Raw genomic sequence first — 26,902 nt, 5'->3', positions numbered from 1 at the left:
AGTACTCTATAGGTACTCAAGATTGACATGAGATTGACTGAAACTGAACCCCCCCCCCCCCCCCCCCAACTCAGGGATTACTACTGCTGCTGCTGTTCTACCTGTCTTAGGGTCTTACAATCATCTGTATAAATGTGTTAATACCTGTGGTCATATCTTCTGAGGTATGAATTAAAGATCTTATAATTTCCCCCATGTAGCCTACATCTCTCATCAATTCAAGGAGGCTAAGCCCTGTCTCTGGCTGCCAAGGAGGTATAGCTGGCAGAACTACAGTGGGGTGGTTGTGGTTTGCTATTGGTCGATCTCATATGAGTGACAGGTTGCCCCGCCTTCGTGCCTCAGGCAAGTGAAAAACAGCAATTACTTGTACTGTAAATTGTTTATGGAAAGCAGCCTTGTAGTCTCATTAATTTCAGTTAATTACTCCCCCAAACTTTTGAACACTGTATTGCAAAACATAATACAGTATAGCAATAATATATGAAACGGTATGCAGTACTAAATGCTTCAATGGTATGTCAATCAACCAATCAAACAAACCGACCCTTATGAAGCAATAACTCAGTAAATAAAAAATAAAAATAAATAAAATGGCCAACGTATGCCGGCTGTAAATTATACAAAATAGCAAATGTAATATAATAAAAACACGTTTTGAAAAGAATCGTGACGATGTTATGACAAAACATACACTGAATTGTAGCTAGTTGCTGCCCCTTTAAATTATATTTCGTAATAGGTTACAAAAACCGTCTATGACAAAAACAAGACGTATGTCAGACAGCGTCAGCAAGGCATGCGTCATGGCGTCACTTCCCGTAAGAATTGGCAGTTGCTGTTGCCGGAGCGCCATGTTATTTCAAACAAAAGAAACAACTTCACTGCCTTCGTAACAGTTCATGGCAGGCTGAAACACAATGGCGGAATATAACCTGCTTCTCAGCTTCTCATAAACTGGAGATTTTCACAATGCCTTTGTAAGTATGTCGACGGAGTTTAAGGACAAACGTGGTCGAAGCGAGGTCCTGGGCCTTGTGTCACGAATCTGTTGAAAGCTCGACGCGTTAATAAAAAAAACTAAACAAAACATTTGATGGTTCCGTTTAGATGTTGAACTAGTCCACAATGTAGTAATTTTGTCAACTACCTTGTTGTCGGTATGCAGCTAGTAACGTTAATGAGATGACATGATCGCAAGGCCGTCAGATGTAGTGATTGCGCTCATAGTAAGCACGCCGACTTGTATGTAACGATATATATATTAAATACATAGGATTCAAGAATTGTTGACCTTTGTTCAGATGTAGATTAGTAGTGCACTTATTGATGTAGGTCAGTATTTTCACACTAATACCCTTCAAGGGGGCGTTCACACAAGAGTTCTAGCGTACAAAACAAACGGGCGAAGCGGAACGAAGCAGAAGGCACGGACCCCTAGACGCGTTTATTAAACTATTTTTATATTGGCATAGGCGTCTGCGGACGCTGAATGCGCGAGACCCTGGGGGGAAAAAAAACAGCGAGTCATGACGCAATTGTCAGATACACGTAGCTTACATACATTATTAAACTTAAACGTGATTACGTCACGTGTGAAATGCGAAAAAACGCCAATAAGTGCAATAAATACTTCAAATATGTATTCTACTATGAGCTGTTCACAACGTTGGACTCAGAAAGTGTTTGTTTATTTGGGAACGTCTGCACTAAACCAGGTACATGTGTGCTGTTGTTTTTGATCACCGGTATACAAACAATCTCTGTATTTCACTTCATAAATTCTCTTGCAAAGTGTTAATGAAACAAAATGTTCACTAAGTAGGGCTGTCAACAATAAATTGACATAAAATGGTAACATAAAGGTAGCTTCCTAAATATCTTTAACTTATGGTGTGTAGTTTGAGTTAAACAAGTATGAAGGAAGCTATTTTCCCCAGATTTGAGCAGTGTCAATGAGAAAATGTGTTGACAGTAAATTTGGTGAAATTAATACACTTTTATTCATGCTCCATATTATTTTGTAAATCAAATAAAAAAAACTTAAGCAAAAACACTCTTGATGCGCATTCATTAGATAGAGGTACAGTTAAAAAAAATTGCTGAATGTTTTGTAAAAAAGGTTCATCGTCATCCTCCGCCCAAGGGAAGACGTCATATTATAATTATGACTTCACAACTCGTAATTAAAATGCAAACTTTCCAGTAGGACTGGAATGCACCTTTAATCATTAGCCATTTTTTGTGGTCAGGTGGTTGAAGGCAGAAATTGTGACTTAATTTTGCAAAATTTTAAACTCATAATTACCAGCTCAACAAAGATGTTGTAACTGTCCTGTAACTACATTCTACTACTATAGAATATGTTTTTCTTTTAAATCTGACAATTAATGTTTGACTTTTTCACAGTCCAATTACCAATCAGGTGCAAACAGTACAGCAGACCCCAAAGCATTATGGGATCACGTCTCCTATCAGTTTGGCACCGCCCAAAGAGGCCGATCTGGTTCTTGCGAGGAAGCTGACAGACACGCTCCGACCTTTTGGCGTCTTTGAGGAGGAGATGGAGCTGCAGCGGAGGTAAATGAAACATGCATTACTAAATCACAAATGTATGTTGATCTGCTTCATGACAGTTAGTTTGTGTTTAAGACCATCAACTGGTTCTTTAACCGGTACACAACTTTTAAAGTTATCCTCTTAATTTATTATGCATAAAGTTCATCAAATCCAATGCTTTACTTTTTTTTGGTTTGTTTTCCTACATAAGGCCCTGATATACTAATTTTTCATTCTTCTTTTGGGAAAAAAAATAGCGATATTCTGTTAGCGAATATCCTGACGCCAGCCGTATTGCTGAGAGCGGCGTTTAGATGAATATTTGAATATGTACTGTGCGCTTTCCTCTCAGTAACAAAATAAACACAACAAAAATGACTGGTGAGAAAATAGCAATTATGAAAGCATCCGATCATAGCGACGTGTATGTGTATCACTTTAGTTTTGGGTCTAATTCTCACTTAACTATTGACTTTTGCCTCAAACTTCTAATTATTTAGTGTATATATATATATATATATATATATATATATATATATATATATATATATAAAATTAGTATGCCCTATTAGTATAGGGTAAGATGTAGAATATGGTTACTCATAATAACGCATTATGTGCTTTGAGTACTTATAAACAGCTAATATAGTAAGATACAAGCAGAGATGTATAGTAACGAAGTAGAACTACTTCACTACTGTAAGAGTACTAAAAGCTGGTATCTGTACTTTTACTAGAGTATTCTTTTTTTTAATCTTACTTATACTTCAGTACATATTTTCGATGAGTATGATACTTTTACTCTATTTTTTTTTATTTGCTGCGTAGTTACGTTTTACAATTATAAAAATGCTATGAATCATTCCATTCCAAACCCACATTACCACTGCCAGAAAGGTAAATGGCAGGTTTGATGCACATCATTGAGCAAATCAAGCTATTCAAGAAGACTGCATGGGTTCCCGTTCTGCCTTTTTTTTTAGCCGCCAAAGACATATTTGTTTGGTGAGGGATGTAGAATAGAATAACTGCTGCTCTTGTTAGGGTGCATATGCGAGAGAGAGTGCTCGTCCCGGCCGCATGCACACATTCACCGTCTAAACAACACAAGCACTGTCTTGCTCTCAAATTGCTCTCTGTTTGTTTATATAGTTAATGTGCACTGTGAAGTAACATCCAAACAATGAACAGCTGTATTTTTATTAACAAAGATTAATAAATACAGTAACAAATGTATTGATAATGGTAATTCAAAAAAATGTTTGAATGGATTTTCTATATTCACAATATTTCTTTAAATTTTACATCGTCGTCAAAATTATTGCGACAATATTGCCCATATATATCGCCCAGCCCTACAAGAAACTAGTTATTAGCTAATGCGTTACATTAAATAAAAATGTGTTTTGCGCGCATGCATAGTACTATTGGCAGCTGACAAACGGCGACAAACTTCGAGAAAGACCGTGGCAGTTGCCACGAATTCAGGTATCTGCCAGAAGAAGTCCATAGCAGCTTCCGATGCCACCGGAAGTGGCGCTGCGACCTGCCGCTGCCAGAGGGAGCAACAGGCCCTGCTGGAGCATTTTCGTTAGTTACAACTCAGAATTCTGTCCGCTCTGAATCAGAAACAGAGATAAGGTAGTGCGTATGATTACATTTATATGAATGAATGAATCATAGCATTTATTTTAATTAATTATCGAGCGAGAGATTCTTGAATGTGTCTGTTCAGTGTCGCGCCTAACAATGAAGATGTATGTTTATTACTTAAAAACTCGTGGGCCGGCGGTGATAAGAAGTTTCTGTGCTTCTGAATGCGCAGTGCGATCTCCGCTCTCTCTATGTGAGTGACGTGTACATGTGTGCGTGCGGGCTTCAATGAAAACAGCACATTAATATAGAATGGTAATTAAACTGACTTGCTACTACTTGTGCATTATATGATTTTATTGCACAACTTCCAGCCAATCAGAATCGAATATTCAGACAGCCCATGACATTAATTACTTTAGTTATTGTTAAACTAAAATGTTAAGGAGTTTTACTTAAGATTTCCAGTGAAAATACTACTTTTGTCACTTTGCTTGCGTTTGACTCATGCTATGTGTCACCACTACTATTGCACTATAATGCTGCTGCTTCCACCTTATCAGAATAGATTTATTTAGATTTAGAGACTTCTCACTACTCATCAGTAACAGTAGCTCACTGGAAAAATCCTTATTTTTTTGTTTTGCACTAACAAATGATGTTGCTACCAGCTGTAATCACCAATAAAACTTTTATATATATATATATATATATAGATATATATATATATATATATATAGATATAGAAATTTTTTTTTTTTTTCTATATCGTCATAAATATTATTGAAATATCGTGATATTATTTTGAGAATATATCTCCCACCCCTACAACAGATTGTTTAAAATAAAGCAGTTCTCCAGTATGTTCATGTTTTACTTGTGGACAGCTGACCTCAACGGTCTGAACAGAGCAGATCACAGAACAGTTTAACACGATGACAGATAGAGAAGCAATGGGCCGTTGCCTGTTGATCACGCCTCTTGTGATTGGTTGAAGGAATATTCAATTGCGTACAGATACATTTGTATAATGCTCTTTTATCACGCCTCTTTTGCAGTAGATAATACATAGCAGACTCCCCAGACCACTTTTAAATTGAGCTCTGTCTGGTGATAGCCAGACAAGTCCCACCAGTTTTTTTTGTTCTTGGAGGATGATGTCCCACTAAGCAACTGGCTTGTTAAAGAGATTTTTCAAAAGATTAACATAATAAAAAAATGATACTGAAGACATGGTAAAATTATATAAATTGTTATATAATTTTAACAATATCTCCAAGAAGTCATCTTTAGTTTTGACAAACTGAAGACAATTAGGTTATTTCTTATTTTTAGCAGTTTGTAATAAAACTTCGCACCGCGATGGCAACAAAGGTTTTTTTTTAAATTATTAATAAAACAAGGATGTATTAAAATGACCATAAGTGACAGTGATTTATAATGTTAAAGATTTTTTATTACAAATAAATGCTGTTCTTTTGGACTTCTTCAAAGAATCCTGAAGAAATGTGCATCATGGTTTCCATGGCTGATGAGACATGAAGTACATTTCAAATATTTAAATGGAAAACTATTTTATATATAAAAGTTTTTTTTTTCCCATTAAATAAATGCAGCCTTTAAGCCTAACAGAGTTCTTTCTAAAACAGATAATCTTATTGCCCTAAACATTTAAATGGTAGTGTTCACTTTTATAATTTATTTTTGTTTTAAAATTGTTAGTTTAATGTATTTATCCATATCCAAATGTACAGCATAATCTTGACACATATTTAGGCTTCATCAAATTGCTGTTTTTCTAAACATGTTTCTTTTGCCCACAGAATCCTAGTGCTTGGGAAGTTAAATATGTTGGTTAAGGTGTGGATTCGTGAAGTCAGTGAAGCTAAGGTATCTTATTGTCTTTTTAATTTTAATGCATGCATACATTTCTGAATTATCGCTAGCATATACAAATTCTTATATATTTTCATACATTTACAGAATATTCCAGCATCAGTGATTGATAGTGTTGGTGGCAAAATCTTTACGTTTGGATCCTACAGGCTTGGAGTTCATACCAAGGGTAAGTTTTCATAGATCAGAGCTAGATAGATCCATACATGTACTTCACATAATCTCTGTGTCTGTAATATCTCATTCACTAACCTAATTGTTTAGGTGCTGATATTGATGCTCTCTGCGTTGCACCTCGACATGTGGAAAGAACAGACTTCTTTTCCTCGTTTTATGAGAAATTAAAGGAGCAGGAGGAAGTCAAAGACCTGAGGGTACAGAGCAAGCCTTTTTTGAATGTCCTCACATCACAATATCTGTGAGGCTAAGTTATTGATCTTTGCTTTTGCCTTCTAGGCGGTGGAGGAAGCATTTGTACCGGTGATAAAGCTGGCATTTGATGGCATTGAGGTATTTTTTATTTTACTTACATGCATATGACATAAGTGGATGGCTCGTGACAGATTTAAATTGTAAAAAAAAATTTTTTGTTTTAAAATATGTTTATATATTTGTGGCAGATTGACATACTCTTTGCCCGACTGGCACTACAAACCATTCCAGAGAACCTGGATTTGCGAGATGATGGCTTATTAAGGAACCTTGACATTCGCTGCATCCGGAGTTTGAACGGTAATTGGGCATAATTGATGAACCTTGTTATGGCTGGGTATTGACAGTGATTTCACGAATCGATTGGGTTCAGATTTAACATTGGCTTGTTTTAATTAGGGCTGTGTAATTTAATTGAAATTGAGTTTCAATTTAGATTTAATTAGGGCTGTGTAATTTAATTGAAATTGAGTTTCAATTTAGATTTTGGGTTTCAACAATTATGAAAAAAATACAATAATCAAGATACACTGATTATTAGGCCGCCGGTATGCTTTTGCTCCTGCTTAAAAGCCCAAATTTAAAGGTGGGGTAAGTGCTATTTGGTAACCGTTGTATATATTTCAAATCACCAAAACAAACACGCCCCTACCCCCAAAAAGTGTCTCGGCCCTATTTTGCTAGCTCCGCCCCACACATACGTAACCCAGGCAACAGCTATGGCAGAATCTGTGTGTAACTTATCTATGTCAAATATTCAATGAAAAAGTCACCCTTTCCATCACAAAAACACAAACCGTTCTCATGAACAACTCGATAGAACACGAGCCGACAGTCCAGCTAATGACATATTACAATTATGACATGGTTAGAGTTATAGTGATCACAAAACACAAGCAGTTCTCTTGAACAACTCTATAAAACATGAGCCATCAGTCCAACTAAGGAACATATTACAATTATGACATGATTAGAGTTATAGCGATCACAAAACACGAACAGTTCTCATGAACAACTCGATAAAGTTAGTAGGCTATACAAGCTTGACAGTCCAGCTAACGACATATATTACAATTATGACAGGATGGGTAATATAGATGTAAAGAGGAAACAAACATATATTAGAAGTAGTACCTGTCGAACACATTTTGTGAGCTGACGCTTGAAACACAGAGGGTCTATATTCTCACCATAGACACGCCCCTTACCGGCTGATTGGCTACAAGTTTATTCCACTCGGCCTGAGTCCCTTTTCTAAAACGGTTTTGAAATAACACTTACCCCACCTTTAATGCAAACCCAGTCAGTTATGTCTTAAAATGGTACTTCAGCGCTGGGAAGATGAATGTGTATTTAAACTACGTAAAGTCATTTATGTTGTAGAAATGTGAAATTATTTTTGAATTTGGTGCCTTCTAGACTGAGAAAAGCCAGAAAATGTATTTTTGGCTCGTGGATGAAAGACAACAACTCCCAGAACGCACTTGCTTCGCTGCCCTACGAGGCCACTCCCAAAGCCACCGCTACTGGATCACTTGTCCACCGTGGCACTGCCCCCACCGTTGTTCATTTAGTTCAATTAGAGAAACAAACACACTACAATTAAAACGTTAATGTGTCTGTTTAATATAATGTGAGTGAGCCGAGCAAGTGTCACAGCACAAAAACGCAGCAAGAGCCAGATTAAAAGAGTGTAGAGCTCTTCACGTAAAAAAGTTGAAATGCTCACTTTGCTCCATACTGCTCTGTTTACATGAATGTCCGCAGCTGCCCAAGCCCAGTGCTGTGAGTGTGATCCCACCCCCCATGGACGGGTTGAAAACATGTGGAAATAGCTCCTATTACTCTCTGTAGTCTTTAGCCTCTGGTCAAAAAATCCTCAGATGACGCAAATATCGGAACCAAACTTTCCAAAACATATATTAAAATCTTGAAGGAGCATATTTGGAGAAGAAATACTACTTTTGGCAATGCTTAGTTGTTTGAGAATCCAACTGTTTAACAGTGCAAATAAGTCGAATGAAGTACGAAATAGCATTAGATCCCCCCTTAAAGTGAAAATTTCTGCAGTAGAACGGAATACTCATAGGCTTGCATGAAAAACTTTTAAATCTTTTTTTATTATCTTTTTGTCCTGTTGTTTTCAATAATTTGAGGACTTTTTTTAAAACGGGTATCACAATTGATATCAAGAATTGACATTTTGCTGGTATCTAAAATTCTGATGTTCATTCATGTTTATTTTTTTATAACTAGTAGTTATAAAGGGAAAGAGATGACTTTGTGCTCTGCGTTGCTGCTTAAAACGAAGGCACTACAGCGATCTGTCTGGCCACATTATAGAGCATCAAAATGGTATTTGTTTGAATTTAGTGATAAAATTGACAGAATTTGAAAGATGACACTTAGTTTTTGTCACAAAGCAAGTAATTTTATGTAAGTTTTTTTTCCACACCATCAGAAAACAGCAGAGACTAAAAAAATTATATTTGAATTTATAAATCAATTTATCAAAATGGAGATAAAATCCATTAATCAATATAGTCAACCCAGCCCTACACTTTTTTTTTTTTTTTTTTTGCTTTTTTGCTTGTTTAATGAAGTTTTTCCCATGTAATCTCAATTTATATACTAAAAATATATAAATAAATAAAAAATGTATTTAAAAAAATTATTTCTGATTTCTCAATTTGCTAACGTACAGGTTGCAGAGTGACTGATGAGATTCTTCACCTGGTGCCCAACATTGAGAATTTCAGGCTGACTCTTAGAGCCATCAAAATGTGGGCCAAACGTGAGTAAATGTTTCTCTGTCAGCCTTGCATTGCATTTTGTTTGTGAAACATGGTACAAAAAACCCCCCCACAATGACCTGCTGTGTTTGTGGGTATTAGTGCAGTCAAAGAAAAGCAGCACTGCAGCATTGTGCCTCAGGAAATGTGTTTGGTTTGCATTTGCTGCCTAGAACCAAGTCCACTCATGCTTGCACTTTAGTGAACAAATGACAGATTCTTGTTTGGCACTTGGCCTTTAGAAATGCTTCATTGTGAAAAATTTCTGGTCAGTTCATTTGTGAGGTTGATTTGCAGGTTTACAGAACAAAATGAAGAAATAAATTGCATTATTTGAAATGCCTTCAGGTCATAATATCTACTCAAATATCCTTGGTTTTCTCGGGGGTGTATCGTGGGCCATGCTGGTGGCAAGAACCTGCCAACTCTACCCCAATGCTGTGGCTTCCACCCTGGTCCACAAATTCTTCTTGGTTTTCTCAAAGTGGTGAGTTCTTCAAAAGGATATTGACATAACACTGAATCTGAACTCTTGGTCTTTGCATTCAAAAAGTCATTCTTTTTAATTTCATTTATTTATTTTTTTCTTCATGTTTTCAGGGAATGGCCAAACCCTGTCCTTCTGAAGCAGCCTGAAGACTGTAATCTAAACCTCCCAGTCTGGGATCCCAGAGTACTGTATTCATTCATTTATCTGTCTTTTATTCATTTTTTTAATTATTGCAATGCAATATATCTAAAAGGACTTTATGTATTGTGTAGGGCTTTTGATATAATGCGTTAATTTAGTTATGGGAATAATTAGGACTGGGACGGTTACCGTTTTACCGAAATATCGCGGTCACGCCATCACCGAATCACCGAAAAAAAAGAAGAAAGGTTTACATTCCAGTCTTCATATTTTTGGCTAGAAAAACTAGCATGTTCACTTTAAAAAAAAAAAATCTTTGTATAAAAATATATAATTTACTATGCTACTCTGTATTTTATCTAGCCTGACGTGGTCATACTCAATTCTAGTCAGAATATGAGTCTGAAACTGCTCCATTGGGCTGTGATTATGGGGCGTGTTTCAACCGAACCAGGAAAGACCTCAATTGGATAGAGCTACAACCAATCAGAGCAACGAAGCAACGCTTTGTCAAATGTCAACTGCACGGTGTTGCCAAGTCCGCGTTTTCTCCGCGGGTTGTTTTCTATGTCCGCGGATTGAAGCGACTGTTATGTGATATATAGTCCCATGAGTGCGTCCCATGAGTGCGAATTTTAGCAGGCAACCTTGCCAAAATAACACATTTTACCCCCCAAAAGCCATTTTTTCCCTGGAGAACCCCCCGAGAAGCTATTTTTAAGTTGGCGTGGTTTGTTGTAAAAACTTGGCATCCCTGTCTGCACACGTGCTGAAATCAGGCTGGAATACACGATCTCTGCCAGTGTTGTAAAATAATTTAATGATACACAGAGTACTTACCCAACATGATCATCATTTCTGAGAGAAATTGTGAAGGTGAATGCATATCCAAACAAGCTCTCCGTTTAGGATTCAAACAAATATAATCCAAGCCCCTTTGATGACGTGCATGATTACGTTACTATTGATCATCTGTCCGTCATCGTCTAAAGCCCGCCCTGATGATCTCATTGGTCCGAACAGTTTCTGTTCGGGGATAATTACTCCTCTATGGAGCGAGGCCAGACCGAATTGCCCGACCTAAACATTTTGTGGGTGGGGCTAAGTTCGGCTGGCATCCAGGCTATATTTTATCTCTTTACATAAATATATTTTCTACTTAAAAATTACATTTTATTTTACTAGCCCGAATAAGGACTAACCCACGCTAGTTTGCACGTGAGGGGAAAAAATGGCTTGCTTCCACATAGGAGTTGTGCACTTTTTATTTTAATATCTCCTTTCATAGTATTTTTTTTACTTAAATTAATTAAAACTATAATATTGACCCAGCGTTTTTTTATTTGAACGCTGTTTTTTACCATAGGGGTGAAGCACAAAGCTTTTAAAGGAAATAAATTGGCAAATGTTACATCGCAGCCACGAAAACAGGCCTGATTTATGCCGGATGAGAGAGGGAGGCTGAGCCCAATTTAAGATTAGGCAGCTTTTTAAATCTGTTTTGCAATTTTCTTGAATTTCGATTTCCTTGAATTTTAACAATAGGCCTAACGTTAGTCCATTTTATCCCACGGGGCATCTCGTTTCTTTTCCCAAATCTTCACTTGCGGCGCACTCATTTTTGCAGGGAATTATAAAAGTTTTTTCCTTTCGTTTGCTTTCGTTTTTATCTATTACACCCGTTCACATCTTTTACTGTGGTAAAGTAAAAACACTGTAGGATGAAATATTATTTAGCACAGTTTGTGCTTGTTATTAGACTTGAGGCGCGTCAAGTTTATTTGAATAGCGCAGTTCACGTGCTCCCAGCAGTTTTACTTTCGTTTTAGCAGTAGCAGTGAATTATCAAACATGGCCTAAATGTCTTGACCCTGTGGAAGATAAAATTCGCTCTTCAGACATTTTACAACAAGTTTCGCTTTGCAACATCAGGAGAAAACATGAAGACGAAGATAGTCGAGACGGTGTGTGTATCCAGCTCGTGTCCCACATTCATCTCAAAGTGCCGAGCGGCATGACACATCTTTGCCGGGCAATAGGCTATAAAACAAATATTTAATTTTCTTATGTTCTTAAGATTACCATTATTTACTTATAATCATTTAAATGTTTTACAGACTGTAGGCTGTGTGTTGTTATATATATATATATATATATTAGGGCTGGGCGATAAATCGATTTTATGAATTAATTCGAGTTTTTAGTTTACGACGATTTTTGTGAATGAAAATCGGTTTTCTCTTTCAAATCCGCCGACGCTCCCCTCTGAGCTCCCGTAATGGCTCAGCCCTCCCCGCGCGCGTTTGCCACAGAGGTACACAAACAACAAGGATCGCGTCTAACAACATACCGTGTCATTCGTAATTGGTTCAGTTTTTCACAGAACAATTAACAATACCCCGCTGCAAAGTGTGTTTGAAGTCTGAACGGAACCGCGGTAGGCGTTATACTCATTTAAAGCTGCGCTGACACGAACGCAGCGCGAGCTCACACACGGGCCAATCTCGTGACAGACACGATACACAGCGCTGGTGATCCAGTGAGAGACCGTTTAAATCAACACACCATCGCTACTGTGATCTAGTGGAAGCGGTCGGCGCACAATTCTGTTATAAACCACAGATATCAGATCAAACAGAGCTGAGCGAAGGTCAGGGGTTTCAGTCACAAATCACCAACATTTACCACGATTGTACTGTAGTAAAACCACATGGATTTAATGTTGTTGTTGTCATTATTTATCTCAGGATTCGTACAACCTTTTGAGATTGAAATTCAAGCACTTTCCAATGGTTTTCAAGAGCTTCACACTTATTTCCAGCACTTCAAAGCTCTAGATATCCGACTGTAATGTTATTTTTAATGTGATGGTTTGTAAAACTAAAAGTTTAAAGGGGTCTTGTGAAAGAAATAGTCGAATGTTTTTTTTAGTTTATTTTTTTTTAATGTGTAATCCATTTTGTAGCATTTTTATTTTAAAAAAGATATGAAATGCCCACCACTATAACCAGCAGAAGAGCACTTATTGATTTATTAGCGATTTTCACTCCCTAATGCATGGAAAGTACGAAGTCACAGTCTCAGGAAAAACTAAACTTTTCTTCAAATTGTGACTAAATTACAGTAAAGTAAAGAGCTCCTTTAATAATCACTGAAGCTGTCGATCAGTTCAGTGTGAGACTATTGAAGAACAATGCTAATCTATATTTAATAAGAGCATTAGGCTACATTTAAATTTTCCCTATACTTTTTTTGCACATTACTGTTGTTAATAAAAGTTAATTTTATCTGCATATCAATTCATAAACCTTTGATATGTATACTGTTTATTGCAAAAGATATGGTGCCCATTAATACTGTGGAATAGTCGGGGGTTATTCACATGCGGAAAGTTTTGCACCCCAGGTGGCACTTCTACCAAGCTGCAAATATTTAATTTTACCTAAACAAAATAAAGTTAAAACTTGTTTTGAACAATTTCTTTGTCATCTGCAGACTGATTTTAAGTAGGAGGGGAAAAAAATCGTTTTAAATCGTAAATCGAATTTTTGGTGAAAAAAATCGGGGATTTTTTTTTTGGGCCATATCGCCCAGCCCTAATATATATATCTGGAATACAGTAGTACAGTATTTAAAATAGCTTATATGCATTAGTTATACTCTCAATTTAATTTACAGAGCAAACTATAGAAAAAGATTAATGTGTGTGGCACTCACAACAAGACGCGCAAGAGGGGGTGCGCGTCTTTTTTCACGTCTTTTTTCTTTTCTTTTTAATATCACTGGTTTAAAAGCGGTTTACCACTCCATCGCGGGAATTTCTTGCTTTTCAACCGCGGTAAAAAAAATCCATACCATCCCAGCTCTAGGAATAATTAATGCATTTAACGCACCCGCCCAGACATACTTAGTTCATCTTACATTTCATACAGTTGATTGATAAACATGAAGCAGAGCAACAGCTCACTGCATGGAGCCTAAAGAATGCAGTGAGAACGCCCCTGAAATTCAAGATATCAGGACAAAAATGCCCGTGTATGAGTTTCTCATAGCAGCAAAACAGCAGTTTCATTTCTGACTGAATTTGCGTTTTGAGTGAATCAATCGGGTGATCCAATAATTCAATGGCCCATTCATAAAGAGAGCCATTTACATAATTCCTGAATAAATCAGCCGTTTGAATGAATCAAATAAATAAATTACTTTACCGTTCTCATTTAGACATGCCGCCACCTACTGGCAGTTTTAGTTTATTATTTAGTGTCATTTCTTTAAAGAATTTTCACATTTCCATATTAATAAAAAACGATTAAAGGTTTAGTTTACCCCCCAAAAATACAAATTCTATCATTTACTCACCCTTATGGCCATTGAAGGGTAAAAGGTTGTGTAATAACTTCTATGTTAAATCAAATAAAATATTTTGTTTTTCTAAAGCTACTTTTTGTAATGTATATTTGATGGTTTTCTTGTGTAACACAATATTGACTTTAAATGTATCTTGTGGGAATTCATTTCTCAGCCAGATTAATTAATCACCACATTGTGTAATTCATTCAATTAATTAAAATCACTTGACAATCCTAATATTTTGACAATCTTCAGTATTTTCATGAATGTATTTGGTCTGATTTGGCTTAATGTGATTGCCTCAAGCTAATTATTTAAACCAAAAATCCATTCTTGGCAAGTAAATTAAGTATTTAAAAGGGTAAGTTCACCCCAAAATGGACACCCTTTAAAATTAGAAGTTCAAATATAGGTAATGAACTGAAGGAAGAATGATTTAATTATATTTATATGCACCAGCATAATGGGGTACATATTAATAAACAACAGTATTAACCTATATAATAAAACTTTACAAAAATATTTATAGAATTGTGAAAATTAATCAAACTTCAAAGCATTTTTTGGTACTGAGGGTTATTGGCTGAAATGAATAATCTATGGCGCTAGTAATACTAAAGGGGAACTAAATGATTTTTAAACAGGTTGTTAATGTGGCAGGTGACTCGGTATACATAAAGCAAGCAATGTTTTGAGAGCACCTCAGATTAGGATCAAGAGACGAAATGGCTTGCTTCATGATATAGATAATGAGGAAATGTTAATCTAACAAACACATTAAAATCAGCACTTTTATTTCACAAAATGATTTAAAATTAATTCTAATTTGATATTGTTCTCTAATTGCTTCTATTAAATCTTTTTTTTTTTTTTTTTAGCGCGCACTATCAAAAACTGTCATCAGACATAAATTATGTTTACATATATTCTGCACAGACTTCTTAGACTGCCATATTTAGCATATTATTTACAGTGATTATTACCTGAGAAGAAAAAATAAAAATTCATTTTTTTTTTCTTTTTTTTTTCGGTGTCATTTATTCACTTCAGGCTATTTTTTTCTTCCGTTTTTTTTTTTCTTTTTCTCAGGTAACTCCCAGTGACCGGTACCACCTCATGCCAATCATCACGCCAGCGTACCCTCAACAAAATTCCACTTACAATGTCTCAGCATCTACTCGGGCCATTATGGTGGAAGAATTCAAGCGGGGTCAGTCTCATTTCTGAAGATCCCTAGAATCGCATTCTGGTAGAATAAAGAAGCGTGCTTTGAAAAATGTCAACATTTTCTCACCATTGTGTTGTTCAAAATCTGTATGACTTGACTTTCTGACTTGAAAGTTCACCCTGATTGTTTCCATACTCTGAAAGTGAATGGAGAAAAAAGGACCATATAAAACACCCACATGCAACTTGTGTGCTATATTCAAGTTTTCTGATGCTTGTTTTAAGGAAAAGAACATTTTTATTCAGTGAAAAGCTCTTATCTCATTTGCGTTTAAGTAGATTTAAATAGGGATTCAGGTCGTCAAAAAAGAAATATAGCGCACCACTTGTATAGTGTACTTTTAGTGTCCTTTAACAACAGTGCCCATGCCTTTTTGTGCTCCACTGCTTAAAAAAAATCATGCAGATTTCGAATAACAGCAGATTTCGAATAACAGCAATGTTATTGTTTTGGGTGAGCAATTCCTTTTAAGTTGAAGATACCGTGCAAGGCTATTATGCCACTCTTTGATTCACATTCCAATTGTTTAACTCCTCACAGGTCTTGCAATCACGGATGAAATATTGCAGAATAAAGCAGATTGGTCCAAACTATTTGAAGCACCAAACTTCTTTCAGAAATACAAGTATGTATTAAGCTGCATATCCTGTTGGACACTCATGGTGAGATTTAATAATTTCAATAAAGATTTATTTTTCAAAACTGCACTCACGCACATTCACACATAGCCCTTTCACAAGTACTACTTGTACTGTAATCAGTGTCATCAATTTGAAATAAAAGCATATCATCGATTTGCATATCAGTTTATACATATGGAGTATAACGCAATGGCTTTTATGGCACTTCAACGTTTTTGACAATTAAAATGTGTGATAGTCCTGCTGATCAAATTACAACTGTAGAGCATGCCTGAAATGTAAGAGAGAGTTCGATTTATATTTTTTTCAAAGGTAGGTATTTCAGTTTAAAGTGGCTTTCTAACATGGTTTTCTTGTGCTATATTAATTTGTGTACAATTCAAAAATAAAATGTTTTAGTTCACAATTCGTACAATGTATTTCTTGTTAGTCTGTGTTTTCATAGTGTTCCTAATTTTCTATTTAATTTTTTTCAATTTCCGTCAATGTTAAGCATTTAGTCTGTATTATGTGTTTTTATTCATTTTTAGTTAAAATTCATTTTTATGACTTGGTCAATAGGTGAGCTTGACTTGAAGCGGCGCTGCTCAAACCGATGACGTCATAGTACCGTGAGAGTGATTCGAAAGCATGCAAAGCCGACTGCCCTCTAATCTCTCCCACGGTACACTGATGTCATATGCCGATCGGTCTGAGCAAAGCAGCTTCATGTCCAGCACACCAGTCAAAGGATACAGAATTCAGGCTGAAAAAAGAAAACATTTTGATATTTTCTATGAATAATAGTTGTCTTAAATTGCTCATTGTTTGCCATCTATTAATTGAAGATCCATTGTGCTTGAAACCTGATGCTGCTAAATTTTGGGGGTTTTTAGTGGGGTTAAAAAAAAAAACTAATTTTAGCTCATTTAAATGTTTTGGAAACCCTTTTACTTTACGACTTGATCTTCCCACCCCACAAGAGGATGCAGCGACTGCATGCAGTTCATTGTGGTGCTCAATTCATAACCACCATTATTTCTTACATGTAGCAATTAGCTGGTTTCAAAGAATGAATTAAAAATGTTTCATTTGCGGTTTCTCATTCTTTTCTGTCCAGGCAAGCCCCGAAATGTCAAATGTCAAAAGTGTGGTGCTCTGCAAAAAATAAATAAATACAAACAAAAAAAAATCGACAAATGATAAAGTGTGAACTTTTTAGGCTGCTTTTAACTTTTATGTTGAGGTCAAAGTATACACACATCTTTGTTTTACATGGGTCCTTTGATTAATCTGAGAGATGGGGAGCTATTCCACTTCCTTTTTTTAAACAATAGAATACCGGTAAATAGTTTGTACACTATTCTGTTAGACAGATTCAAACTATTTAAAGGACACCCAATAAATGTAACCCATATTCAGTCACTTTGGACAAAATGATGCAGTTTTGATTCAAATACATTTATCTTGTGACTATGAATTGGGAAATGGAATGAAAAATATTAAGAACACATTTTTGAGACCGTCTGAAATAATTGATCAGCATAAGAGGACTAGATCTTTTCGTGTTGCTAATTAGTTGTAAAAAGTGCTATGAATCTACTGTTAAAGATGAGTGTTTTAGTGTGTGAAATAACAATCATGGCTGGATATGATTAGAGGAATCCCTGCTCTTTTGATTGAAATTTGTAAAGATATATTTGTCTTTGGAGAGAGGTGTAGCAGTACATTTTCAGTGAGATGGAGGCGGGTCGGCCCTGTAAGTTTTGCCGGGTTTGATTGAAAAGCTCTAGTCTAAAGGATGTAATGGCATTGTTCTGTCTTTTATGTCCCAAGGCATTATATAGTGTTGCTAGCAAGCGCACAGACAGAGAAGCAGCACTTAGAGTGGTGAGTACAGCTTACAGTCTTCATCCAGCACTGTCACATGCTTTATCGGACCGATGTTCTGCTCATTTCCCCTGCATCTGTTTAAAAAAAGTGGTGGACTAAGTTAGGACTAAATATACTGTTTATCTGACAGGGTGGGCCTCGTGGAATCAAAGATCCGAATCCTGGTGGGAAACCTGGAGAAGAATGAGTTCATCACACTTGCCCATGTGAATCCACAGTCATTCCCGGGACCAAAAGAGGGAACTGACAAGTGAGTTTAAGATGCTTTTGTCCTTCCCTAAGAATAGTCAATAGTCCCATTCTCAGTCTTTACTCGCTCTTACCTTTGTGTGCGTACAGGGAGGAGTTCAGCACAATGTGGGTAATAGGTATTGTGTTCAAAAAAATGGAGGGATCAGAAAATCTTAACGTGGACCTGACGTTTGACATCCAGTCCTTCACAGACACAGGTAAGACTTCCTGTCTATTGGCAGTTCTAAAGAGTACACACAGGCAGGGTCGACATTGTTCTTTGGGTGTCTCCAGTAATCAACATGTGTTCTTTGAATGGCCGTAGTTTACCGGCAGGCGATCACTAGCAAAATGTTTGAGCCAGATATGAAAATCACAGCCATGCATGTGAAGAGGAAACAACTGCATCAACTACTTCCCAAAGTCGCCATTCAAAGGGGCAAGAGAAAGGCAAGTCTGTTTCTTTGCAAACAAGATAGACAATCGCTTTGACATTAAAAGACATGTGCCAAAATTAGTATTAATGTAGTTTTCATGTATATCTATTTTTAAATGTATTGATTTGTAACAGATCTAAATGTCCAGTGTATCCAAGGAATAACATGGGTTTAATTTAGTTTGTATGGGACACTTTTTCCCAGTCCTCTCAATGGCAAAAAGTGTCCCAATCAACCTGAATTCATGTTTTCATGGTGTAAGGATCAAGTGTACATGTTTAATAGTTAATTTTTAAGGAACAATGTGTTGTTTTTTTGTTTTTTTTTTAAATCATGCTGTTGTCTTGATGATTTGTCTTGTGGTTGATAGTGTTTTTTACACTACAGTGACTTGGATTTAGTGGACCAAAGCCTCCATGCCTATTTTTAATATACTAAAAGATTGTGCTAGATTCTTCTTTTTTTTCCTAGTGAACTTAAGTTCTCAATCTTTTTGACTTAAAGTATTTAAAGGCCCACCCACCATATTTGCTCATATGCTTGTAATTATAACAATGCTGCTTGTTTCCAAGCCTTATAAGCAGAAACTGGGACTGTTGGTATATTTAATTACCATTCTGTATGTCCTTCAAAAAAACGTACTAAGGAAAATGTGCATTTTAATTAACTTTAATGATTAAGTATGTCGTTTTTTTTGTGACACTAGTGGTGACTTAACAGACTTACAAAAAATACGGCATTATGTCACTCAATAGTATGTACTATTTTTTTGTTTTGTTTACTGTTTTGTTTTTATTTCTTTTTTTCCTGTAGCATTCATCTGATGGCCTTCGTGTGATGAATGAAGGCAGTCTCGACCTATCAGTTGACAGTGACAACAGCATGTCAGTGCCCTCCCCCACGGGCCCTTCAGCTGCGAAGAACGCCCTTGCCTCCAGCCCTCAGGGGTAAAACAGCAAACCATTTTCACCTGTTCACCTGTTTCTCTTACATCATTTGTATGACTTTCTGTAATTTAGGATTAGAATTGTTCAGATTAGGATTTTTGCAGCCAATATCGATTACCTTTTTCAGTTTTTTGTCATCATGATCGGCCAGTACCGTTCCCAATCATTCAAGCATTATATAATTAAATTAAGCTCAGTGAAATTAATGTCAGTGTTTTTTTTTTTTCTCCAGATAATACCATATAAGCTATTTCCAGTAATGTTATAGATTGTTTTAATTGAGAATCAAATAAGCACAACGAATATTAATTTTACAATGAACATTTTAATAGGCCTTTAAAAGCAGGGCGTATGCAAAACACTATCCATATTAGGATACTCTGGCTTATTCTAGATTTAATGTCAAACTGAACATAATTGCATCCCGAAAGGTATAATTAAACATTGTCCATTATGTGACTGAGGATAAAAACATTGCAACTCCTAAATTAACAAAATGAGTTGTCTGAGACAAAATCGATCAGGAATATTGTTCTGCAAGTGCTAAGTGTTTGTCTTTCCGTCCTTCATCCTACTTAAGTAGGTGATGCTGGATTCTCTTTATAAATTCAAGCTTTTTTTGAGAAGGGCTATTCTTCTATCCATCCACAACATATGCGGCTGTACGGAATAGCTGCTCACCCTAAACACTTAAGCGCTTAAACTTAAAGCACTAGAAATAGAAATACAACATAAATTGTATAAAGTAATCAAATGTCCAGAAACAGTGCATAATCTTCACAAAAGGGATTGGGTTAAGAGCAGTGAGAGACTGTTTGATTTGACATGATTGGCAAGGATGGCAGCAGCTTTATTAGCTTGCTTTCACTTTAACACAGAATGCACTGTTTGTGTTCTCTTAAGACATAAACAACTGTTTACAAAGATTCTCGCAAAAACTGGCATCTTGACACAAGTGTGTGTATTTGAGCATTCAAGCCCAGAAAGATAAGTACTCACGCAAGCAGCAGCTTTATATGCGTGCGTTCCAGGTGTGTGCGCTGACTGCGCCCAGAACCCGTCTCCCAGACACTACGCATGCATATCTAATGAACACTTTTGCTGCTTACTGTGTGTGAGCGGTTTCAAATCACTTGTTCTTAAACCACTAGGCTAAAAAAAAAACCCCACTTTGTTCTTGAGACTACGTAATAACGCCACACTGGTTATGACATGACTGCTGCGCTAAAGTTTGACATCACCAATTTGCGATCGGTTGGTAAGATCGGCCCATTTTAGTGACTCCTGATCGAGTCATAGAATGTGATTATCGGCCGATTACCGTACTGTAACTCTTGTCTTTTGGGAATACCTGTACACACATGCTTTTTTTCTAATCTCCTCTTCTCCTCTCCCTGAGCGTAGTTCCACTGGGACGTCCACAAACAGCTCAGATTTGCAGGGAAAAACAGACACTTCAAGTGGAAGCACGCTCCTGGCTGGTGGTATGTCCATTGGGATCTCAACCCTATAAAGCTTACTGTATTATATTTGATAGACATTAAGGCGTCTAAATTATTAACATAGTCAACTTTGCTTAACAACAACTACATGCATATCTACATTTCACAAAGGAAACTTACTGGACTGAAGCAGCTTAGGTTTACTTAATTATCTCTGTATGTCATGTTTTAGGAAAATCATGTTAACATTAGTATCAAAAATTATGCATCAGGCTTTCGAGGAACGTTAATTTGTACTGTCATCACTGTGTATTGCGGTACATTATTTGGAGATCTAAATAATGTGACAAAAAATGCATATAAATATCAGTTCTCATTAGATCTCATTAGTGTTATCACAATACTGGAATTTCTAACTTCAATACAATACCTTGAAAAATATTGATATTTAATAGCATTTTAGATTTATCTTTATCTAATCATTTAAATTGGTTGCAATAGTTGACAGCACAGGGGGGGTTTATTTGAAACTTTGAACTGAATATATAAGAAAAGTAAGACAAACCAAATAAGAACAAATAAACAAATTGCAAATGATTGCACAGATAAATACAATATAATACAGAGACAAATGAAATTAACTTAAAGGGAAAGTTTTGTTGTTGATAATTTAAGTTTTTAATACTACTACTGATTAGTTTTTGTTTTTTGGTCATAGCAGTGGATGGAGCTAAACCTGATAATGTTGGGACTTCCAGCAGCAATGCCTCGCAAAAAGAGGCAGCTGCACTGAAGAGTCCTGCCTCACCCCTTCAGCAAGATTTGGAGAAGAAAGCCAAAGTGGAAAGTGTACAACAGAACCCTCATACTAGTCCATGTTTATCTGTTAGCCCTGCCAGTAAGAGACCCGCCTCGCCACTTGGGAATGAGACGTCCAAGAAAGCCAAAGTAGAGGATGTAAGACAACGCTCTTTCAGCTATGTCAAGCCCTTTTTAAAATGTATTTTCAGCATTGAGCAATTTCACATGGCATGCACAATAAAGGCTGCAAACTTACAACAAAACAGTACATATGTTGTGTACAATAAAAAAAAATGTTTTTATTGAAAATTGAAAATCCTACTCTTCCAGTTCTCAACCCCAGAAGCAAAGTCCTCAGGTGAAACTGATGGCCATGTTGCTGTGGATCCAGAGGTACTCTTACTTTGTTACAAAAATGCCACAATTTTTATCCCCATTCCATCCTTGAACTTGTAGGCAGTTTGTCTATAATCTTTGTTGTTCATCGCTCAGTGTGTCGGTCTCTGTTTTTTTTCTTTTACAGATCGTAGAAGTGATTCCTTCAGATGGTGAATTGAAAACGGAGACCGAAATAACGGTACCTTAATAATAAAAATAGGTTATGCTAGTTATAATCATAAATTGAGTGAATTTGTGAGAACTTAAATGCTGATGTTATTCACTGTCATTCTCAGGTGGTGGACACAGCAGAGAAGATGCCACTTACCCAGGTCAGGACATGTTTAATTGATTTTTTTATTACATAAGAAGATTATTGCGTGATTATTATCCTTCTACCATGTCCACGACTCAAGTCATTTATCTGTTTTCTATGATAGCTTCAGCTTGATACTCCACATAGCACTAACCAATAATTACTGAATTATTGAACATATCTTTATGCATTGATAGCTATAATGTTATGATGCACAATACAATTACTGGTTTTACTGTATTTTTGAGGCAAATAAATGCAGCCTTGGTGAGAGAGAGGCTTTAATTTGAGCAAATTACAAACGTATATATTAAGGGACACTTTTATTTAAGTCATATTCTTCTTAAGGTTAACAAACAGAATTTTGGGCCGATGATATTTCACTGTTGATTGCCCAGGGCAATGCAACATAAAAAACGAATTGTCTTGAAGACATGGCTGATTCAAACAAAAAGTTTTATCATAGAAGAGACATGATGATAACTTGTCAGTTAGTGTCACTTTAGGCCCCACATTCACAACAAAGACGATAATGATAGATGTAGTTCTAAAAATCATTACAAATATAAAAGAATAGCAACTATAACAATAATGACACTGAGAAACTATATCGTTGGAATCACTTTCGAAGTGTTTTGTTCTTCTTCCAGCTGATAAATGACAAAAACATCAGAATCCTTCCAGCTTTAAAGAGCGTTTAAAGTGGCAGACGACATAAACCGCAGCATCTGCTTAGAAAAAACAATAATATTGTGCATTGGTGTGGACACTCATATAGATATCTTTTTTGTTCTTGGTGTAAATGGGCCTTTACAATGATTCCAGTCCATTTCACAATTAAGATTATTCCATTGACAATCTGTGCTTCATGTTCCACAGAAAATATCCAACACTGATCTGTCAGACGTCCAGATCCTCCCGTCCAACCCCATCGCAGTGGTCAAAAATTCTATCAAGCTAAGACTCAGCAGGTAGAAGCGGCCCAATAGTTGCCTGTCTCGTACTCAGGGGGTGAAAGTTCCCTCGGTTCCTGCCCATGTGCAACGCGGCTCTCCACAAGGGGGCAGCTCTGTTCTTCCACAAACTTCCCTGTGCCCTTTCTCTATCCTCTCTCTCTCTCTCTCTCTCTCTCTCTCTCTCTCTCTCTCTCTCTCTCTCTCTCTCTCTCTCTCTCTCTCTCTCTCTCTCTCTCTCTCTCTCTCTCTCTCTCTCTCTCTCTCTCTCTCTCTCTCTCTCTCTCTCTCTCTCTCTCTCTCTCTCTCTCTCTCTCTCTCTCTCTCTCTCTCTCTCTCTCTCTCTCTCTCTCTCTCTCTCACACTCTCGCTAGCTATCCCTCTCTCTCTCTCTCTCGCTCTCCCTCCCTCTCTCTTCCTCCACTTTCCGTACACTGCAAAAAAAAGATGTCATACACAAAAACCTCAATGTGATTTAATGTGTTTGTGTGATTTTGGTGAACATGCTTTGTAAATCCGGTCATATCCTTCTGTTTTGACTGTTTTGACCAGAAAAACAGTGACGCTTTGCTTTTCTTGCTTTTTTTTTTTTTTTTTTTTTTTTTTTTGTAAATCAATAAAGAGGCATGTAATTATATTCCAGGGTACAGTTGGTCTATTGGAGACCAATCCACCATATTGTACAGAGCTGAAGGTGCAGATGAGCATCAAACCGTGCTCAGTAGGTGGAGATGCATTGAATCAACCTGAACTAATGACAGTACTAATCTGACAGCAGAGGACATGGCTAGCTCATCCAAATGATTCTAGCTCACTAATGCAGCTGTAATTTAACCAAATCAGTCTGAGATTAGTGTAAACACCATCGTTTTGCTCCGCCGTCTTAGCAGGGCATTAATTATGGGTGTTGTTAGGAGTGGAATAGCTAGTATTCCCAGCATGCTTTGATTCGTGCTCTGAGGAGACCAGTGCTGGCCGTTCATTTAAGCTTGTTTTACCATGTGTAAATATATATAGAGAGAGACAACAATATTGAAACTTTTATTTGCTTACAACTGCTTGGTTTTCCTGTTATATGCTGGGATTTTCCTAATGTGGATGCATTTCAAATGTGATTTAAAATGGCAGGTCAACTTGTTTCCGTTGACCTGATTTTGAGGATATGGACACGAATGCGTAATGACGATAAAAGATTGATTTAAGTTTCAAACGAATGATGGTTTATTGGGGTAGGAGAGCGATTTTGTTCATTTTTGAAATCTGTACAAACTTTTCTTACTCCGTGTTTTGTCTTGATGGTCTGTGTTGACTGTGGATTCGTGTAACGGTAAAGCTGCCGCCCCAGGAACACTCGTCTCGGCACAGATTCACTCCTGTGAAACGCCTCCTATGGCCTTGCAATGTTCTTTCAGTTCTTTCATACGCTTATTTGTAAGGACAAGGTATTGTACTTTTTCACAAATAAAAGTCTACGTTGTTGCGAAAAGAAATCTGTGTGGTCGTTTTACTTTGTATCGCCGGTTAACAGTGATTGTTAATGCTTTTCTTCACACTGCACATATTAAAACCAGAAAATTGTTATGGGCTTGAGTCTAAGGTCCAATTGTAAAAATGCTACTTTTGAACTTTTAATGTAAAATAATAAATATATCAACTAATGTATATAGTGAAAGTGTTTGGTTAAATGAACAATACAGGGATTCTAAACTGGAATTAAAGAAAAATATTTTTCTCTCAAAATTATCCAGTTTTTCATGTTTTATATGCTGTCATTTTACACAAGCCATGACTATTTCTATAGGCCAAAGCAATGTCTTGATTAACAAAAAAATTTAAAGTTTCCCATAATTGTTTAAAGGAGGGGTGAAACACTCAGTTTCAGTCAATCTCATGTCAATCTTGAGTACCTATAGAGTAGTATTGAATCCTTCATATCTCTGAAAAGTCTTTAGTTTTATTATATTTATAAAAGAAATATAGGCTGTACCGAGTCTTTCCGAAAAAAAAAAGAGCGCCTGGAGGCGTATCGTGTGGGCGGAGCTAAAGAATGATGAGCATGCAAAGCGGTGACATCCTCAAGCGTGGAGAAACTCATGGCTATCGATCTCAGCTAATATAAGATCCTGAATCATTCGGAGGCTGGAATAAAGTGAACAGGAGAAACAGCAACATCAGGACGTCCGTCTCTGTGGTATGTACTGTATTTAGTGGCCTGTCAACATTTGTGTGTCTACTCGCAGTTTATGAGGACATGATTCGGTTTATGGACTATTGTATGCGACTAAACCTTAGCAGTAGCAAGCAAAACGGTTTTGCACATCAGACTAGTGTAACGTTATACATAGAACAACAATGGAGTAACGTTAACCTTTAGCACATTTGAATGACGAAGCACGCGATCGTGTCGTTTACTGATGTTTGACGATAGCCAACAGCACAGACATTTGAAGCAGTTTACTCACCGGCTGCTTCCAAAGCAGGGCCGAACCTTTATTGCTGGGACCGCTCCGTCAAAAATACACTTCTTTGGTATCATTTGGTAAAGTCCTGACAGCAGTGAACGGTGGAGATCCACTTTGTGATGCGACTGAAGCGATGTTGTGACGCTTCCTGTCATTTCTGCGTTCAAATCGGTTCAAATGCAGCGCTGCCTTCCCGGAATGCTGTGCTTAAGCGTTGAAGTCGCTTGATGTCACCTATAGGAATAAAGTGGAGCGTGGCGCGGACTATAACAACAACTGGATCTGCACCTGAGAGAGTGTTTATGGGCGTGCATTTCCTCTCTCGCTCTAGTCACACGCGTGCGCGCACCCTACCGGGATAAGAGCCCGTACGGCCCATACAAGGACCTTCCGATCTATTAACGTCAAGCCGACCCATACTCGAAAAAAACTCTGAAACTTGTGAGAAACCGGAAGGAGTATTTTTAACACAGAAATACTCCATCAAACGTCCAACATTAGTTTTTGAAACGTTGTCAATGTTTAGGATGGGCATTTAACAGTGTAAAAAGCTCAGTATGCATGAAACAGCATTTCACCCCCCTTTAAAATTAAGCTGAAAGCCATTAAAAACCCTATTATACTTTGAATTAAGCAGTGCCTTGCGAAAGTATTCGGTCCCCTTGAACTTTGCGACCTTTTGCCACATTTCAGGCTTCAAACATAGATATAAAAATGAATTTTTTTTGTGAAGAATCAACAACAAGTGGGACACAATCATGAAGTGGAATGATTATTGGATATTTTAAACTTTTTTAACAAATCAAAAACGGAAAAATTGGGCGTGCAAAATTATTCGTCCCCTTTACTTTCAGTGCAGCAAACTCTCTCCAGAAGTTCAGTGAGGATCTCTGAAGGATCCAATGTTGACCTAAATGACTAATGATGATAAATAGAATCCA

At 36.8% G+C, this 26,902-nt stretch overlaps 1 protein-coding gene across 2 annotated transcripts; it reads left to right on the top strand.

The window, feature by feature from the left end:
* Positions 1-793: 793 nt before the first annotated feature.
* On the top strand, positions 794-24,989 carry papola (poly(A) polymerase alpha). Of its 2 annotated transcripts, none has more exons than XM_067417319.1 (23): positions 794-980; positions 2,410-2,580; positions 5,976-6,042; positions 6,136-6,217; positions 6,313-6,422; positions 6,505-6,558; positions 6,669-6,780; positions 9,185-9,274; positions 9,621-9,759; positions 9,873-9,945; positions 15,343-15,463; positions 16,022-16,106; positions 17,938-17,991; positions 18,125-18,244; positions 18,334-18,443; positions 18,551-18,675; positions 19,476-19,609; positions 21,014-21,093; positions 21,773-22,008; positions 22,183-22,245; positions 22,376-22,429; positions 22,527-22,562; positions 23,426-24,989. In XM_067417319.1, the coding sequence occupies exons 1-23, from the start codon at positions 973-975 to the stop codon at positions 23,519-23,521; spliced, it is 2,220 nt and encodes a 739-aa protein (XP_067273420.1). In that variant the 5' UTR covers positions 794-972; the 3' UTR covers positions 23,522-24,989. The 2 variants fall into 2 exon arrangements, with proteins under 2 accessions (XP_067273420.1, XP_067273419.1); XM_067417318.1 differs by having other exon boundaries at positions 21,770-22,008.
* Positions 24,990-26,902: the final 1,913 nt, after the last annotated feature.

This window comes from Pseudorasbora parva, chromosome 15 (genome assembly GCF_024679245.1).
Source record: "Pseudorasbora parva isolate DD20220531a chromosome 15, ASM2467924v1, whole genome shotgun sequence".
Lineage (NCBI taxonomy): Eukaryota > Metazoa > Chordata > Actinopteri > Cypriniformes > Gobionidae > Pseudorasbora > Pseudorasbora parva.
Note: the sequence above shows the minus strand (reverse complement) of the source record. Positions and strands in the feature narration are given on the sequence as shown.

What these genes read in the sequence shown, in the direction of transcription:
- papola (XM_067417318.1), top strand. An exon ending in GGTGGAAGAATTCAAGCGGG is followed by an intron (nt 15,464 to 16,021) that starts GTCAGTCTCATT and finishes AACTCCTCACAG; the next exon opens with GTCTTGCAATCACGGATGAA. An exon ending in CCAGTCCTTCACAGACACAG is followed by an intron (nt 18,444 to 18,550) that starts GTAAGACTTCCT and finishes GAATGGCCGTAG; the next exon opens with TTTACCGGCAGGCGATCACT.